This window comes from Penicillium malachiteum (genome assembly GCF_028827825.1).
Source record: "Penicillium malachiteum strain IBT 17515 chromosome Unknown utg000005l:1.0-9002435.0:326005.0-9005861.0, whole genome shotgun sequence".
Taxonomy (NCBI): domain Eukaryota; kingdom Fungi; phylum Ascomycota; class Eurotiomycetes; order Eurotiales; family Aspergillaceae; genus Penicillium; species Penicillium malachiteum.
Genome location: NW_026643099.1, coordinates 4,344,796 through 4,361,930, shown reverse-complemented (window position 1 = coordinate 4,361,930; position 17,135 = coordinate 4,344,796). Strand labels below are relative to the sequence as shown.

At 46.4% G+C, this 17,135-nt stretch overlaps 7 protein-coding genes across 7 annotated transcripts; 2 read left to right on the top strand and 5 right to left on the bottom strand.

Moving 5' to 3' along the window:
• Nucleotides 1-99: 99 nt before the first annotated feature.
• On the bottom strand, nt 100-405 carry N7483_011626 (uncharacterized protein; the record flags this gene model as incomplete). The annotated part of the gene is made up of 1 exon (XM_057095053.1): nt 100-405. One exon carries the CDS (start codon nt 403-405, stop codon nt 100-102), a length of 306 nt encoding a protein of 101 aa, XP_056941024.1.
• Nucleotides 406-470: 65 nt separating this feature from the next.
• N7483_011625 (uncharacterized protein) lies at nt 471-1,059 on the bottom strand (the record flags this gene model as incomplete). The annotated part of the gene is made up of 4 exons (XM_057095052.1): nt 471-557; nt 616-702; nt 755-898; nt 961-1,059. The coding sequence occupies 4 exons, from the start codon at nt 1,057-1,059 to the stop codon at nt 471-473; spliced, it is 417 nt and encodes a 138-aa protein (XP_056941023.1).
• Nucleotides 1,060-1,206: 147 nt separating this feature from the next.
• N7483_011624 (uncharacterized protein) lies at nt 1,207-2,022 on the bottom strand (the record flags this gene model as incomplete). Its single annotated transcript, XM_057095051.1, has 1 exon — nt 1,207-2,022. One exon carries the CDS (start codon nt 2,020-2,022, stop codon nt 1,207-1,209), a length of 816 nt encoding a protein of 271 aa, XP_056941022.1.
• A 413-nt stretch (nt 2,023-2,435) lies between these two features.
• Nucleotides 2,436-3,230, bottom strand: N7483_011623 (transcription factor domain-containing protein; the record flags this gene model as incomplete). Its single annotated transcript, XM_057095050.1, has 1 exon — nt 2,436-3,230. The coding sequence occupies one exon, from the start codon at nt 3,228-3,230 to the stop codon at nt 2,436-2,438; it is 795 nt and encodes a 264-aa protein (XP_056941021.1).
• Nucleotides 3,231-3,946: 716 nt separating this feature from the next.
• N7483_011622 (transcription factor domain-containing protein) lies at nt 3,947-4,466 on the bottom strand (the record flags this gene model as incomplete). The annotated part of the gene is made up of 2 exons (XM_057095049.1): nt 4,332-4,466; nt 3,947-4,274 (listed from the first exon to the last, which is right to left on the bottom strand). The coding sequence occupies exons 1-2, from the start codon at nt 4,436-4,438 to the stop codon at nt 3,947-3,949; spliced, it is 435 nt and encodes a 144-aa protein (XP_056941020.1). The 5' UTR covers nt 4,439-4,466.
• Nucleotides 4,467-11,091: 6,625 nt separating this feature from the next.
• On the top strand, nt 11,092-11,940 carry psf3 (DNA replication protein PSF3; the record flags this gene model as incomplete). Its single annotated transcript, XM_057095048.1, has 6 exons — nt 11,092-11,133; nt 11,220-11,288; nt 11,343-11,401; nt 11,462-11,651; nt 11,711-11,819; nt 11,873-11,940. 6 exons carry the CDS (start codon nt 11,092-11,094, stop codon nt 11,938-11,940), a joined length of 537 nt encoding a protein of 178 aa, XP_056941019.1.
• Nucleotides 11,941-13,927: 1,987 nt separating this feature from the next.
• N7483_011620 (uncharacterized protein) lies at nt 13,928-17,027 on the top strand (the record flags this gene model as incomplete). The annotated part of the gene is made up of 4 exons (XM_057095047.1): nt 13,928-14,106; nt 14,134-14,333; nt 14,399-14,649; nt 14,703-17,027. The coding sequence occupies 4 exons, from the start codon at nt 13,928-13,930 to the stop codon at nt 17,025-17,027; spliced, it is 2,955 nt and encodes a 984-aa protein (XP_056941018.1).
• Between the last annotated feature and the right edge of the window lie 108 nt (nt 17,028-17,135).

The window sequence follows — 17,135 nt, the reverse complement described above, 5'->3', positions numbered from 1 at the left end:
TCTCAACATTGCGATCTTTGCTGGTAAGTGACATCATTAATCGGAGAACACACCAAGATTCCTCTAATTAATAAATAACGCCTTCGTAAAGCAAGTAATCTATCTATATTCACCACCACAGTCACCTAGACTCTCAAACATCTCAGTCCTGCGGCTCCGGTTGAGAATGTCTTGTATTTGCTTTTGGTCATCAGCATCCAATTTCCAGCCAAGCGATGCTAGGCTCTCGTCACATTGCTGGCTGATACTCATTCTTGTGCCAATAATGACCGCACCAACGTAAGAGAAGTCCAAGACCCATCTGGTGGCCATGTTCGAGAGAGAAGCACCATACTTTTGGGCAATAGAATGAAGAGTCTTCAGCAGCTCTTGGAACAAAGCCCAACCTCCCCAGCTGTTGATCATTGCGAGATACTAGATTTTCCAAATCAATTCAATGCTTTTCAGACGCCGGAACATTAGAAGGTAGCTTACCTTCCTTGGCTGGGTGTGACTGTCTCGCCATAAAGATCAGGTGCGTCCTTTCCAATCCATCTCTCCGCCACAAGACCTCCACACTATAGCCAAGAATCAAAATCTAGGTCAAATCAAGAATGACATTCTTAGAATACGTACCAAAGTTCCATATGTCAGCAGCTTTACATCGTGTCGCTCACAAAGTTCCGCCATGCGAACAGTTGGCCGGGAATCGATAAGGGAAAACTTCAAATATTCTTAGCGATAACCCAGGGCTCGAGATATTTGGAAAACTTACCTGAACTTGGTTAGTATATACCTTGACTCCGCTGTCAATGACCTTTTGCATATGCTCTGTATCGAAGTTGCACAGTCCCAAATTCTTAACGCGAATGTCCTCTTGAATGTACTTCAAGGCCTGGATATATGAGCTGTACTCATACTGCGAAGAAAAGAATAAGCATTAGTTTTCAAAAACACGATCTTGAAAGACCAATGACTTACATGTTGCCAATGCAATTGAAGGAGATCAACGCTGTCCGACTTGAGCCTCTGACACCGTTCATCAATGTTGGCAACCACTGCCTCTCGTGAAACCGTCATTGGATGAAACACGCAGTATTTGGTAGCGGCGAAAATCGATTTTGAAAATGCACTAGATGATCGGTATCGTCCCTATAAGATCTGTTAGCTCAAGAAGTCTTTGGGGAGGTGCTCAGGTTTAGTCACAAAAATAACTTCGGCATCACCTTAGTGATCTGCCATGTCGAAGGCCGTAAGTCCACTTTCAACATACTTGGAGAACTGCTCCATAATTTTTGACTGGGGAGCAGAACCCCATGCTGGGCTTGAAAGTTGCCAAAGCCCAGTGAAGATTCTCGGTAGATTGACGCCATTCACCGCAAATGATTCCGAGATCTTAGGGAGATCCTTGGTGGATAGTGGGGTAATAATGCCAGTAGAATGGGCAAAGGTTTCGGGGTGGAGGAAATCCTCGACGGTTGCAAGGCCTCGATCTAGCAAAAATAGCTGTGACTGTTTTTCGCTAGCGATCTTGCAATTGGTGAGCCTATCAAGTAGTCTTTCAAGCAACTTGCTCTCATTTTCAGAAAGGTTCCGCGATCCTGTGGAAGAGACGAGAGATTTCTGAACAGCTGTGACAGCCTGAACAATGACTCCATCCAATTGGGTGACCTGATACGAAAGTGAACTCTCTTCTGTCGGGTTTCCTTCGGTCAATGCTAGAAATCGACCGATAGCCTCCACTGTGCTTTGGAGAACAGGGAGTGCCTCGTAGCAAAGACCGCACCCAAGCATACAGCAGACATGATTCCTAGCATTCTGGATGTACTCGACTGCATCCTTAGATGTCTCGACAGAGTCGGCACTGGGTAGCGTCACGTCGCGGATGTAACTGCGGGCTATGTCCTCGAAGGTTGTGGTGCAATCAGGTCGGTTTGCGAGCATACCACGCAGCACAACGCGCAGTCCCTGCAATGGAAGATTCCCAATCAGCGAATCAGCCATCATATTGACATACGCTGTTTTGAGCTTTGTCTCCGTCATCCTGACAAGCTAAAAGTTGTCCTGGGGAATTCCTTGGGCGAGCCGTATGCAGGCAATGTATGGATTTAAGCAGCTAGCAAAGGTAAAATTACAATGGCCGCCTTCCAACGGTCGGAATATTTGTCGTGTCGTTCAGGAGTCGCTAGCCTTATCGCACCCCGGAAGACATCTGATCCACCGGCATTCCAAGCACAGAGCACAGAATTCGCCGGTATTTGCCACTGCGGCCCGTTCCGGGCTCTTCCAAGGTTATCAGTGGAGGTTGACAAAGGGGAACCCCGCGCTCATATCCTAGAATCCCGATATGATCCGAGGAGGCTAAATGACATTCTATGGAGTCAATATCTATCATCTACGTGAGATTAAGATATCTGGAGCCATGTTTTGGGTAAACTTTGATAAGCGTTGAGCATTTAAATTACATTTGCCCAATAATTGTCACTCATAAAGGTTTCTGGCTCTTGGAGCGATGCTCCTGCCGCTGCCATATCACGTTGTTGGGAGGTTTCCTGTATGCCGTTCTTTAAAACCCGACTGTCACGGATCATGGTTTCAACGGTTTCAAGTCTTCCATTGAAAATATTCAAATCTGTAAGAAGGGGGTCATTTTGTCCCGGAGTATCCATTTCAGATAGTCTTGCCGCAATATTGCCTAGAAATTGGGCCTGTAGAACACAAGCAGACCCATTGGGTGCTCCTTGGCTGGAAAAGGCCGCGGTTGCTTCGCGAATTGCTTTTATTATCTCAGGTCTTATCTGTTTCGCAATTGTTTCGGGTACGGCGTGAGCCAACTGATTTTCATGATGGTCAGTCTCTACCACACAAAAGAAACTTGTAAGTAAACGGGCAAAATAACTGACCTTCACGAGAAATGCACCACTATATGCATTCATCACATGTATCGAGTCCTGAACAAAGTAAATATGTGCCGAGAAGTCTGATATGAGCTTGAGCATTGATAGCGCACTCGAGTATGCCATCCAAAATGTTCCCAAGTCAAGTGAAGCCTCAGAAGCACCAGAGCTCAGCATTACTTGCAGTGGTAACGAAGAGAGCTGAAGTTTTATATGAGATCCATAAAAGCGTATCAAGAATTCGTGGTAGTTTTCTTCACTGGTTGATAAGGCCTTGATCTTTCGAGTCCATTGCTTTTCCCAATTCCTCATGCGTGTATTAATAAAGTCCAACTGCAATTCAATTCCTTGCATTTTGGCTCTTTTACCTTCTCAGCCTTGGGGATTTAATAATCTGACTGCTTCGGAGGTCAATATCCTCAAGGTAACAAATGCTCCCAGGAGAGGATCATGCCTGGTCGCGAGCGGATCATTGCACCATGTCTCTATCGACTCAGTGAATTCGTCGCGCTCAATCATCCAAGGCCTGCCTGTCTGTAGACTCATGCTGTATCCTTGTGTCAACCCCCTTCACGTCTGGCTTGAAGTGATCAGCATACCTCCGGTCGTAAACAAACAAAAGAAACCAAGTTCTTTCTTTATCTCGAGTTTCTCGCCTTTCGCTTTCGCTCATTGTGTGATTTTGAGATTGAGAAGGAAGAAATTTATGCCATCCCATGTCTGTACACATTCTGATCACGTAACCAAGTAGGACCCAAGCCCGTGTATCGCGAGGCTCCTTCCAATACGTTAGGATGAGAATCCCCTGGGGTATTTCCGTAGTTTTAATGCCACTTAGAAAAATTTTGGCCAATAAAGATTCGCATGTTCGTGAAGTTTGGGATAGAAAGTTGGGTTGAATGCCTTTGCCGAGCTTGCGAGGATTGTACTCAGCAAAAATGACGATTTCCGGCGCACGTATGAAAAGGTATGCAGGGCAGGATCAAGCTGAGAAATATAGGTATTGAAGACGGTGATGAAGCTATTCATATTGTTCAGCCTCGTTGGATTTTATTGACGCCAAGTCCCACTCACTGATCAAATAGACACTGGGCAATAGATATATTGATCAGGCCCAAACAGATCGGATCGTCGGGCGAGTCGCTGTGGTCGCCTTCATGCCGCTCCGGTCTTTCATTTTCTCCCGAGCCAAGAATATATCGCAGGGAGAATCGCCCCTTCATGGCCTCATGATTGAGCACACCAGAAGGCTGTAACCCATCTGAGCCGGTAGTTGACCGTGACATTGCGGGCGGCGGTTCAAGTACAGGGACATCTTCCTCTGGAACTGCCGTCCTCTCGGGTCGCAATTCACTTGACAAGTTGTATCTAGGTGTCACCGATTTTCGCTTTGATACCCTTGGAACGATTAGTTGGGAATGCTTGATCCGCGCCTGTATTAATACCTCGACTCACCTTGTTCCGGGCCTTCGGCCTCGACGGTGGGGCTCAAAGATGCATTCAAGCGATTTGCGCGCGCAGCGTTCACATGCAACGGCTTGCGAGCCCGGGGTGCATTTCATTTTCACTCGACGAAATTGTAGACACGCGTTCATTATACCGGTGCTGCTCAAGTTGATTAATGGTCGATTGATGGCTTCTGTTGGCTGGAGTCGAGATAAGCGGCCCGCCTAAATTATTGGCAACACCAGTACGGCATCAGTAAGGAGACACGGCGCGTATTGGGGTGAGATCTGTCTTGAACTGACGAAAAGAAGTCATATCGGGGTTGTAGAGGAAGGGGAGCAACGACGAAGATAAGGGAATTAAGTAAAGGAAGCCGTTTCTTCCATCGCCAAGATAAACTCTCCCTCACGTCATATCCGGAGGGAAAAAATCTACGAGAATTCCATCAAATTGTTGATGGGTCAGTAATCAGTGTCGGGAACTTATGCTTCTTCGGGGATAGACTGCCAGTAGACTGCTAGTACCTACCTACCTAATTCAAACACCTACCATGCCACCAAAGCGCAATATTTCGGCCGAAAAAAAGGCCAGCCAAGAGGACAGGGTCTTATTAGCCCTACAGGCTATTCAAAAGGACCAAGTCAAGTCTCTTCGTGCGGCAGCCAGGCTATTTAGCGTGCCTGAGTCCACACTACGCGATCGCGCGCGGGGTGTACAATCTTGTGTCGATATACGCCTAAATGGCCATAAATTGACACAGTTGGAAAAGGATTCGCTTACTGAATGGATTATCTCTATGGACCCCCGTGGAGCTGCGCCTAGGCCAGCTACTGTACGAGATATGGCCAATATTCTATTAGCTGCACGCGGTAGCCATCCCCCACCTATAGTCGGCAAGAATTGGCCATCAACCTTTATAAATCGACGTGAAGAGATTCGGACATGCTTCTCTAGGCGATATTACTACCAACATGCCTAAAATGAAGATCCTAAATCAATCAAAGCATGGTTTACAGCTGTACAACATATCAACGATGAGAATGGGATCCAACCTGAAGATATCTACAACTTTGATGAGACAGGCTTTGCGATGGGCCTTATTTCCACACAGAAGGTTGTAACACGAGAAGAATACTAATTTTACAGCCTGGAAACCGTGAATGGGTAACTGCAATTGAAGCTATCTGCGCAGATGGCTATTCATTACCACCATGTGTGATTTTCAAGGGAAAGGTTGCTGTTGCAAGCTGGTTCGATAATCTACCAAAAGACTGGCGATTCGAGGTCTCAGCTAATGGCTGGACCACTGATAAGATTGGTTTACGATGGCTAGAAAAGCTATTTTTCCCATCAACAAATTCACGTGTCCGTGGTCGTTTTCGGCTATTGATTCTTGATGGCCATGGTAGCCATCTTACACCCCAATTTGACCGAATCTGCACTGAAAACAACATTATCCCACTCTGTATGCCTGCAAATTCATCACATCTATTACAGCCACTAGATGTTGGTTGTTTTGCAGTGTTGAAACTACATATGGTCGTTTTATAAGCGACCTTGCACGTACAGGCTATAACCATATCGACAAGCTTGATTTCTTAGCTGATTACCAGCGTGCCCGGCAAGAAGCTTTTCAACCAACTACTATTCAGAGTAGCTTCTTAGCTACTGGAATAGTACCAATTGATGCCGAAAAGGTGCTTTCTAAATTAAATATCTCTCTTCGAACACCTACACCACCAGGCAGCCGACCAAGCAGCAGATCTAGTCAATTTACACCCAAAACACCTAGAACTGTGGTTCAGCTTCAAAAGCAAGCTTCAATGCTTCAAGATCTTCTAAAACAGCGATCAAACAGCCCTCCAAGCCCGTCGAAATTGATGCTAGATCAAATCATCAAGGGACACTGTATATCGCTACATAACACTGCGCTACTAGCACAAGAAAATGCCAATTTACGTGCAGCGAATGAGAAGAAACGACAGAAGCGTACTCGATCAGCTAGGCAGATACTATGTGATGAGGGTTTAAAAGTCGAAGAGGGCTTACAGCTAGCTCAGCAGCTAGAATCAATGGATAGAGCTGCTGGAGTCGAATCACACACCCAGGTTGAACTACCTATTCAGCCGAATCAGCCAGCCCCTAGGGCTCAGCCTAGGTGTAGTGGATGTCGAGAGGTTGGACATAAGATCAATGTATGTAAAAATCGTATTTATAACTGAATTTGTTGGTATTGGGTTAAAATATTTGAATGTAAAAATTTCTAATGTGATGGGGTGATCCGTTAGACCGGGTGATCCGTGAGACCGGGAATCACGTTAGATAAATACCTCTTAATAACGTAATTCCCGGTCGGACCGCGCACCCCAAAACACTATAGTAAACGCGATATTTCATAACCTGATATACCAACAACAAGAACTTGGTCTTACTTTATTTTCGGTATAGTAGGTCTTCTTTATATAAAGAGCAACATAGTGTACATGAAATATATACTAAATGGTTATATACTTGCATTACCTAAAATACGATGGCAGTGACCGATGTAGATATATATACCAACCTTATGCTGTCTCAGCATACTTCTACGTGTGATAAATCTATATGGCGGGATATAGTAAGCACTCAGGTAGCCTAGGATGGTATACTAAGTCTCAAGTGTTGATATATCAGGTTATGAAATATCGCGTTTACTATAGTGTTTTGGGGTGCGCGACCCAGCCGGGTGCGCGGTTCGACCGGGAATTACGTTAATCAACGGGGTATAACGTAATCCACAGTCGAGTCGATCACACAAGCGAGCCGATCACCCACCCAACTAGAAATTTTTAAAATTCAAATATTTCAACCAACAGCAATAAATTCGACTAAATATAACGCTTTTTACATACATTAATCTTATGTCCAACCTCTCGACATCCACTACACCTAGGCTGAGCCCTAGGGGCTGGCTGATTTGGCTGAATAGGCAATTCAACCCGGGTGTGTGATTCGACTCCAGCAGCTCTATCCATTGATTCTAGCTGCTGAGCTAGCTGTAAGCCCTCTTCGACTTTTAAACCCTCATCACATAGTATCTGCCTAGCTGATCGACTGCGTTTCTGTCGTTTTTACTCATTCGCAGCACGTAAATTGGCGTTTTCTTGTGCTAGTAGCGCAGTGTTGTGTAGTGCTATAGCGTGGCCCTTGATGATTTGATCTAACATCAATTTCGATGGGCTGGGAGGGTTGTTTGATCGCTGTTTTAGAAGATCTTGAAGCATTGAAGCTTGCTTCTGTAGCTGAACCACAATTCTAGGTGTTTTAGGTGTAAATTGACTAGACCTGCTGCCTGGCCGGCTACCTGGCGGTATAGGTGTTCGAAGAGAAATATTCAACTTAGAAAGAACTCTTTCCGCATCAATTGGTACTAAACCAGTAGCTAAAAAGCTATTCTGGATAAGACTAGGCTGAAAAGCTTCAAGCCGGGCATGTTGGTAATCAGCTAAGAAATCAAGCTTGTCGATATGGTTATAGCCTGTACGGGCGAGATCACTTATAAAGCGACCATATGTCCGTTTAAAGACTTCAAAACAGCCAACATCTAATGGTTGTAATAGATGTGATGAATGTGCAGGCATACAGAGTGGGATAATATTGTTTTCAGTGCAGATTCGGTCAAATTGGGGTGTAAGGTGGCTCCCATGGCCATCAAGAATCAATAGCCGAAAGCGACCACGGACACGTGAATTTGTTGATGGGATGAATAGCTTTTCTAGCCATCGTAAACCAATCTCATCAGTAGTCCAGCCATTGGCTGAGACCTCGAATCGCCAGTCTTTTGGTAGATTATCGAACCAGCTAGCGATAGCAACCTTTCCCTTAAAAATCACACATGGTGGTAACGAATAGCCATCTGCACAGATAGTTTCAATTGCCGTCACCCATTCACGGTTTCCAGGTTGTAAAATGGATCGCCGACCGTAGTATTCTTTTCGTGTTACAACCTTCTGTGCTGAAATAAGACCCATTGCAAAGCCTGTCTCATCAAGTTATAAATATCCTCAGGTTGAATACCATTCTCATCAATAACACGCTGTACAGATGTAAACCACTCTCGTATAGACTTAGGATCCTCGTTTTGGGCACTTTGATAGTCATATCGCCTAGAGAAGCATGTCCGAATCTCTTCACGTCGATTTATGAAGGTTGATGGCCAATTCTTGCCAACTGTAGGTGGGGGGTCGCTACCGCGTGCAGCTAATAGAATATTGGCCATATCACGTACAGCAGCTGGCCTAGGCGCTGCACCACGTGTATCCATAGAGATAATCCATTCAGTAAGTGAATCCTCTTCTAGCTGGGTCAGTTTATGACCAGATGGGCGTTTATCAACGCGTGAGGTTCGGCCTTTGGCACGTGCGTGTAGTGTGGTAAGTGGTATTTCGTATAGCTTCGCTGCAGCACGGCGAGACGTGACACGGCCATTTTCGATATCGTCAAGGGCTAATAGGACCTTGCCCTCTTGATTCATATTTTTTCCAGCCGGAAAGTTACGAATTGGTGGCATGGTAGGTGTTTGAATTAGGGAGGATGGTTGAAAGACGCGATTTTTCGATGAGGTGTTCCGGTCGGCCGGGAACTACGTTAGGTGTTGTCACGTGACTATAATGAGCCGCTCAGTGAGCCTGAGTCTGAGCGCCCTCAAGTGCTCATAAAGCGGCGGCAACCCGAACAGGAAATCCCCACCCGTCAAACTTGAAGTCCAGTACGTATAGCTGCCTATACAGTGCCCTCGAATAAATTGTCTTCTTTTGATCGCTATTCTTTTGTTTTTCTTCCCTCTGTATACTTCAATGTTTACAACCTAGAGTCAATTATTTTGTCTAGTACCTTAGCGCTAGTACTATGCTGAACCCACACATGTGCATAACCGCAATATATACCTCCAGGGCTACTAGGTAGTATTCATGATTTCGGAATATCCTATCAAACACCTGGCATTCAAGTTCAAGTTAACATCGATGATTGAAGTTCAAACATTTAAATGTTGAGCGTTCACATTACTCCACGACATAAATGCGTGACTCTCATATTACTACTAGTACACCTGGGCATCTGGGTCCTCCACCTGGGCAAGGTTCCAAGGTTCCTCTTCCCACATATTCACCTAGGCAATGGATGATGGATACTATATCCATAAATAGGTACTAGTACCAGGACTACTACTAGCCACTGCCAGTGTCAACTTGAACCTCCAGGGCTTGGAATCTCTGCTGTTCAACTTGAAATCGTAGCGGACATCTGGAATAAGTATACATAACATATTGTCTATGAACTCCAGATACCCTGACAGCCTCAACCGCCACAATATTAAACTCACAGGCCGATCCTTGCGATGAACAACCATAATATCCCACCCAGTGGGCAGCTGCGGATCAAATATTCTGGACTCCTCAAAATGAGCTCTGGAGTATTGCAATATTGGACTCGGAACCACTATGTAGTCTATCTGGGTGTATCACCCCTAGAACCCTTTGAACGGATAACTTGAACTTGGTTCACTCTAGCTGGAGGTGGGGTATGACTTCAGTTGAAACTTCATAGTGAACTAGGGAGCGACCAGAGCCCTTTCATCAAACTATGCACTGGTAAAATGGGTTTCAGATGAGCCTTCGGCCATGTTCAAGGCAAGCGTTGTGATCAAATCGGCAAGTAAAACAGGCGAAACTATTATTAATGAAAGTGGATGTGATGTGTTCACACACACATGTGCACACTTGGCGAAACTATTCTCTTGTTAGTTACTGACATCCAGCCTGAGTTCAGTACTGATGGGGGTGTGCATATTCGAATGTTGCCAGAAAGCTTGGGCCCAGCCCTAGAGGTCTACCACTGGGGTATCTTCCCTCTGGATCAATGGGATTCGTGGAGATACTGTCGGGTGCTGGGGGAAGGGAGAGAAGAATGTGGAGCTTGGATACTATTACTTTACTTGCTTTAATTCAAAAATCGTCCTGAATGTATCTGGCTTATCCATATTTCAAGTTACGTTTCTATATGTATGAGGTCGCAAGCGCTTATTCTCTATGTAATTTACAATTACTTGGTACCTATTCATTAGAATGTAGTGTTTCACATATATGTAAGGGCCAGCATTTATTTTTCTGGATAGAGAACTTTTCATCGATATGGTTTTCTATCCACCAGTGAGATATTTCGAAGATCGTCTTGATCCTGAGCCTCCCACACCCATGGTTTTGCTTTCGCTTATTCCACACTACCAAAAAGATATCATATGCTTCATCTCAAATACAGAGAAAGACAGCAAAATTCAAGAACAAAAAAGGTGATCCGGTCACGCGGAATCGAACCGCGGACTTTCTGATAAACTATAAGACATTACAGTCAGATGCGATAGCCAACTACACCATGACCGGATTTGTGGAGAACATGTTCGATTTTAGAATTCATGAAGGCATAGGAAATATCCGAAAAGAGTGAGCCGAAATGCTTATTTTACTACCTTAATTGACACAAAATCCGATAGCTTTGTGCCTATATCCTACGAAGAGATTGTCAATTTCACTCTATTTCCCGTAGATAGTGGATATTCTACGGCATATGTGGCAAACCTGCATGCCAAGACTGTCAGTTCCCAAAACGGAAGACGTAAGGCATTAATGACATACACGTGACCACGCGTGTGATCAAGACGCGCTTGACAGTACCCAACCCGCACTTCACAAGATTGGCCCTGTCCAGGGAATCAGGCAAATTCAATGTCAGGATGTCGTACTATGACATTGATTCCATATTGACTGATGCACAAGTGAGTATTTACCTTAACGCGACCAACTAGATGAAGAGAAGAAAACACTTTTCAAACCCCGCTTGGACTAACGCTTCTGGATTCAGAAACTACCATGTACATTTGAACTCGAGGTGCCCGGACTGGGCATTCTAGAAGGCAATGCCGGTGAAGATGTACATCCACCATGTCAAACCACAATTTAACCCGACCGATACTAAACATCGCAGATCAAAGCCGGTACCCGCATCGACCTGCCACTATGGCTCGGTGAAATGCTTTCTATCGCGTGAGATTCCCATTTCCTATTACGATCCCAAGGATACTTCTAAATCATTGGAATCTCCAGAGCCCGCATAGGAACATCTCGCCTTGTTACCCTCGATATGCCAGAAGCCCTCTCTGAGCGCGTAATGAACGCCCTCAAAGCCGATCCCCGCACCGTGGACCTCCGCGCCCTAGCACCACACTTCTACCCTCTCAGCGAGCGAATTCTTGAAATCTTCGAGGAGGAGGAAATGGTCGACGTCTTGACTGATGTATGCGCCTATTATCTGTGGTTATGCGATCAATAAACTAATCGTATCTGCCATGACAGACCTTTAAGCGACGGGCGGCTGAGATTGCCGACCACGCGCATAATTCTCGGGGAGCTGTGGGAGATGGTGTCGAATTCCTGCGTGGACTGGATGAATCAGAGAGACAATGTAAGTTTTTTTTATACCTGGAGTTGGGATGCGATTGGGTTGACGTGTTATAGTGTTTCGAGCTGCGCATGATCGGGCGAAGGAGATGCGTATCTGGGCTGGAGAAGCGAAGAGGAAGTGAGACTGCTTGAATGGGAACAAGTTAACCCAATATTGGAAAGAGAGTATTCTCTGGGCCGAGCTGGACTCGTCTTTGCAGTTATCTTATACCTGGAGTAATGGCATGAATGGTCGACGAATGAACTAAGGCTGGATGCAATTCATGTAGCAGTCAAGCTTGATATCAAATTGAAAAGTTTTCTTTGGCGCTCCAATAATGCTTCTGCCCCAGGATATTCCTCATACGTAAAAAATGATTGAATTTATCCTTCGATTTAACTATGTTACAAAAGACAATCGAGATGCAAAAAGAGCAAAAAAAGAACAAAAAGAGCAAAAAAAGAAAGAAGAATCGACAGCTGGCGGATTTGAACCGCCGCCTCCGAAGAGAATTGATATCGATAGGATAAGTTGTTATCCGGTTCTAGTCAATCGCCTTAGACCACTCGGCCAAACTGCCTATATGATGAAAGGTCTATATTTGATTATATAATGTCAAACAATGAATCAGAGGAAAATTAAGCTTGGAACCATTAGTTGAGGTCCTCAATGCGGGATCAGAATACGTCCAGAGCTCTGTTCAAGGCTCCAAGGTTATGCATTGTGAGCATCAAACAAAGATCAAAGATCTATCCATAGGTAGCTAAACTAGGTGTAGATTCTTTCTCTGCCGGATGCATTACAAGTACAATAGTCATGTAGATCTTGACTGACAGCTTGGATTAATAGCACTTGAAGTATAAATATTATAGAGTTTGAATAGATCACTAGAAAATATATTATAGATCAACTTTAATTGACGAATCCTCTTGAAATTTGACATCTGACATGTCTGTGTGGCAAGGAAATGTGACGTGGAGCGCGGGGTCATTTGGTTCAGCTAATGTATGCGATGTATCCACTGGTTACTGGAGATACGAGGCAATGAGTTCAGCCGTGGAGAAGTTGAGGTCTTCCCAAGATTTATTTTCCAAAAAGACAGAGTGCGACATAATTATACTGATATATGTGATTTTTGATAGACTTGCTCTTGCCCTCACTATTTTAGATGCCTTATTTTACATCTGATCTTAAGCGTAATTAATGATTCAATATGCTTGGGGCTGGAAGATCACCCGTGTTGACTTAAATTAGGACGGCAATTCGTGAGAACTCCATAAGGGAATAATTCACTCTGATTTGTCCCCCTGAAATCCCGAGCATAAGGATAGCTGAGACGTCTCCACGGGCCCCATCCGATTGGGTAAATTGACGTAGTTAAAGGAGGATTTATCAAGTTGGGACTAGAGTTAGAAGTAGTTTAGGGGCATAGAAAAGAAAAAAGAGGCTGGGCCTTGTAGACATGGGAAATACCGATCTCATCACATCTTCATTCCTCTCATCCTTTCCATTCTTCCATTCTTTCCCTTCATTCTTCAAGGCCTGGGGCCATCAACACAGAAAAAAAAACACAGAAGAAAAAGCAAATAAGACCCGATCCTTCTTATTCGATTTCACATCTTTTGACTCCGCCGATCCAACTGCCAGGCGACTCATCATAATCTCCTCATTCCCCTCGCTTCCAGATACCTCACTTTTTTCCTAGCAAAATCGACCCTATCATCTTGATCCCCTCGTTTCAATCGCTGGAACCCACCAGGGTTTCTGGTTCCGGCTCCACCAGTTCAACCAAGATCTCTCTTGCGTCCCTGTTTCTCCCCCCTCGCTTGCTGCAGTCCGCTTTCCCACATCTTACCAGTAGGGTCCCGGAACATCCAATACGTTGTCTGAACCCTTGGGCCAATAATACACTGCCGCGCGACAACGCATAGATGACAGCGAGGGACTAATATCGTATCTATCTGCACTAAGCATCCAATTCGCGACGCTGATTGCTGAGGACGCAGGCGTCCCTCTTAAACGGTAGATCCACATTGCGTCAATGTAGGAGGATCTGAACACAATATTCCAAAAAGGGGAAATCTATTGTTTAATTTCAGCCAAAAAACACAAGCAAAAAACAGACCAAAATGGATGTACGGGAAAGGGAAAAGAAAACTCAAAAACGGAGTTCATCTGCGCAGAAACCTTCTTCACACTCGTCACACTCGAGAGGCGGTCCCGTATATCACACCGAGATCGCAACAACTCGCGGTGTCTCCACGAAAGTTCGCGCCAGCAGTACGTCAAGTACGTCAATCCTTGCCCTGTGATAGAACGGACTGAGCGCACAGAGGTTCTATTCCAAATTCTCCCAAATCGGGACTGACATCTCCGCCGTTCTAGGTCACTCCGATCGTCCGCAACATCCATCACTTTCACGCGTCAAGGGTCGGTCCAATATGTACACCCCACCTCGAAATGAGACTGAGCGATCCTGGCCCAGAGACCAGTCGCCAGTTAAAGGTGGTTTCCGCACACCTCCTCAAAGATACCGTAAGTTATTACGGAAGTGGCTATATGAAGGATGAGATCACTGGGGCTGACTCTCAATGCGATAGGAACCCCCGAAAGCGGGACACCTACTCTCATTAATCCGACATCAACACTATTGCAGGGACTACTAAAGGAAGAAAGGGCGCACCGCGGCTCACGAGGAACAGCTTCTGAGGACGGTGTAGAAAGTCCACGAACACCAGACCGCAGCCGAGTACAGGAAGACACCGCGTCGGAGAAGACAAGGAAGGCGACCCAGATCGCTGCGGCAGCACAGACTCAATTGAAAGATATGGGCGTTCGGGAAATGGACCAGGTATGCAGCCAATTTGATTAATGGCCATGTTTTCAATCCACTGACGTTGGTAGTACGTTTCTAAAATGACCAAGCTGAACTTCGACCTGAAGTTGGAAATCTTTCACCGCACACAGCAGATGAGCGCACTTGAGAAGAAACTCGAACGTATGCACGAGATGCAGGAGGAACTGAGTCGCCTACAGAAAGTGGAGGATGAGGTCGTGGAGCTTCGAGCCGTCAACAAACGGAACCAAGGGCTGCAAGATACTAACAGTCAGCTTCGCCAGGAGCTTGACACGAAGGACAAAGCTGTGGAAGAGGCGGTGCAATGGATTTGCAAGTTGGAAACCGAGATTGAGCAGCTGAAAACCAACGGACGAGCGTCGCTTCTGTCGATTAACAGACTTGTGCTTGATGGGCCCAACGCCCCGGGTTCGAAGTCCCAGATTACGATTGATATCCCTGAGCGAACTTCATCCAAGCGAGCACAGTCGACGTTTAGACACCCCGAGTTTCGACAGTTGAGCAAAGCACCATCCTTCCTCCGTGATGACAACCAAAGCACCGCGACTCTGCGTAGTCTCTACGTCCCAGAGAACAACAAGTCCTACTCAGGACTGAGTCAATTGACCAAGTCGGAAAGCTACCATACCATGACAGATGCCCTGGAGCCTGGATCTCCGCGACTCAGCGTTCTTAGCGAATGCAGCGAGCTCCATCCATACGAAACCCCTACGAAGTGGAACCAGCACGATGCGCTAGATATTCCAATCCGCAAGGCATCGTCTGTGAGTGGAAGCGTGGAAAGCTACGCCACCCAAATTGAAACCGAGCAGGAAGAGAGCAAAGAGGATCAGATTGATCGCTGGATGCAGGACCGAGATGAGAATTCTCAGACTATTATCCGGCGACGTCAAATCCGTGCTGCTTCGGATGCATCCAAAGCAAGTGTTCCAACCTTCACAGCGGACTTGTATTCCAACAAACCGCGTGGTCGCGGACGCCTCGACGCAACGCTGTTTGGGGGCGCTCGACTGCCTCCTACTCCTGACACCATGAGCACGGCCTACGTCACAGCCAACAGTGGATCAAATGGGAGCATATCAACCCACAGGAGCCCCAAGGAGGGAGAAGTGTGGTTCGCTGGTCGGCCACTTGAACGTCGTCGCTCTGCCGATGAGATCACCAGTCGACGAAGCTTCAATGGCAGTGATATCACCGATAGCATGCAGACCAATTGTAGTGACACTCCGCGAGTATCCATGTCGAAGATGGAGTCTCCCACTTTCTTCCCTTTCAACACAGTCGCTTCTAAAATGACCAATCCAGTCATCAACGACTTCGATGATCCTTTCCTTCAAACTAGCCGCGACGAGTCAGACTCCCTGCCGAGCCCAAGTCGAAGCCCGGCTAAGACTGTCATCTCAGACGCGCAGACAATCGCATCGATCAGTGATTCACCCCCACTGACTCCCCAGGATTGGATCGCTGCGGCAAAGCAAGGTCCTCGGTCCCGCAAGGAGCGAGATCGTGGTCTGCGAATTGAGCCCAGACCAGCAGAGCCTCATAACCTGGTTATCAGCCAAGCCGCTTTCCACGATGACGCCAGTGTTGAGTCCTACCAGATTGAACCCGAAGTTGCTGATGTCCCAACGCTTGATCTGGACACCTTGGATGTGCTTGAACAACCTGTCATTGAGATCCCTCCACCACGACAGGTAACCTCTCCGGGACCCGAGCAGCGTCGACGTCTCAGCTTCCGACCTCCATTCTTCAATCGTTCCGCCAACGCAGCTCGTCGCCTTCAATCATCGCCAGTTCCTCCTGAATTCGTGGACGATGAGGATGACGGTGCGCCATCTCCAATCATCCCCAAGACCAGGACCATGGGCGGTGCGAATCGCCGCCCCGTGTCTCAGATAATAACCAACACCAACGACTTCTACTCATCAAGTCTTCCAATCAGTGAAAGCTTCAGTAGCAGCTACGGTGGCCCGAAAGCTCTACACCAGTCATTCATGGAAGCCCGAGAAGCAGCACTACCGGCACAGTCCGGCTCAACTACCGTGCCAGCACCCGAGCGCCCGACAACATCTCACAGCGCAGAGCATAAGCGCCGCAGCTCCCTTGGGATCTTCGGCTGGATGAAAGGCGTCGGCGGGAAACGTTCTGAACCAAGCACGCCTGTTGTAGCCGAGAAGTTCTCTGAAGCAGAGCAAAAGAAGAATCGGGCTGCCTCGCGTCTTGGCCAAGATAATGGTCTTGTTGATCGCTGTGAAACACCGGATTCCATGGACCATCCTGTTGCGCGTCCACACTCGGAGATGACCATGCGCTCTGATGATACGTCTCGACGACCCCGATACGTGGGACGACGCTCTCGTCGCGTGAATTGAGGTTCCTTTCTTTCTCATTCTTTTCTTTCACCCCTTCTCTACCCTAAACTCACCCTTGTACTATATGATACCCCATCTGTATACCAAAACCACCAACCCAGCGAGCAT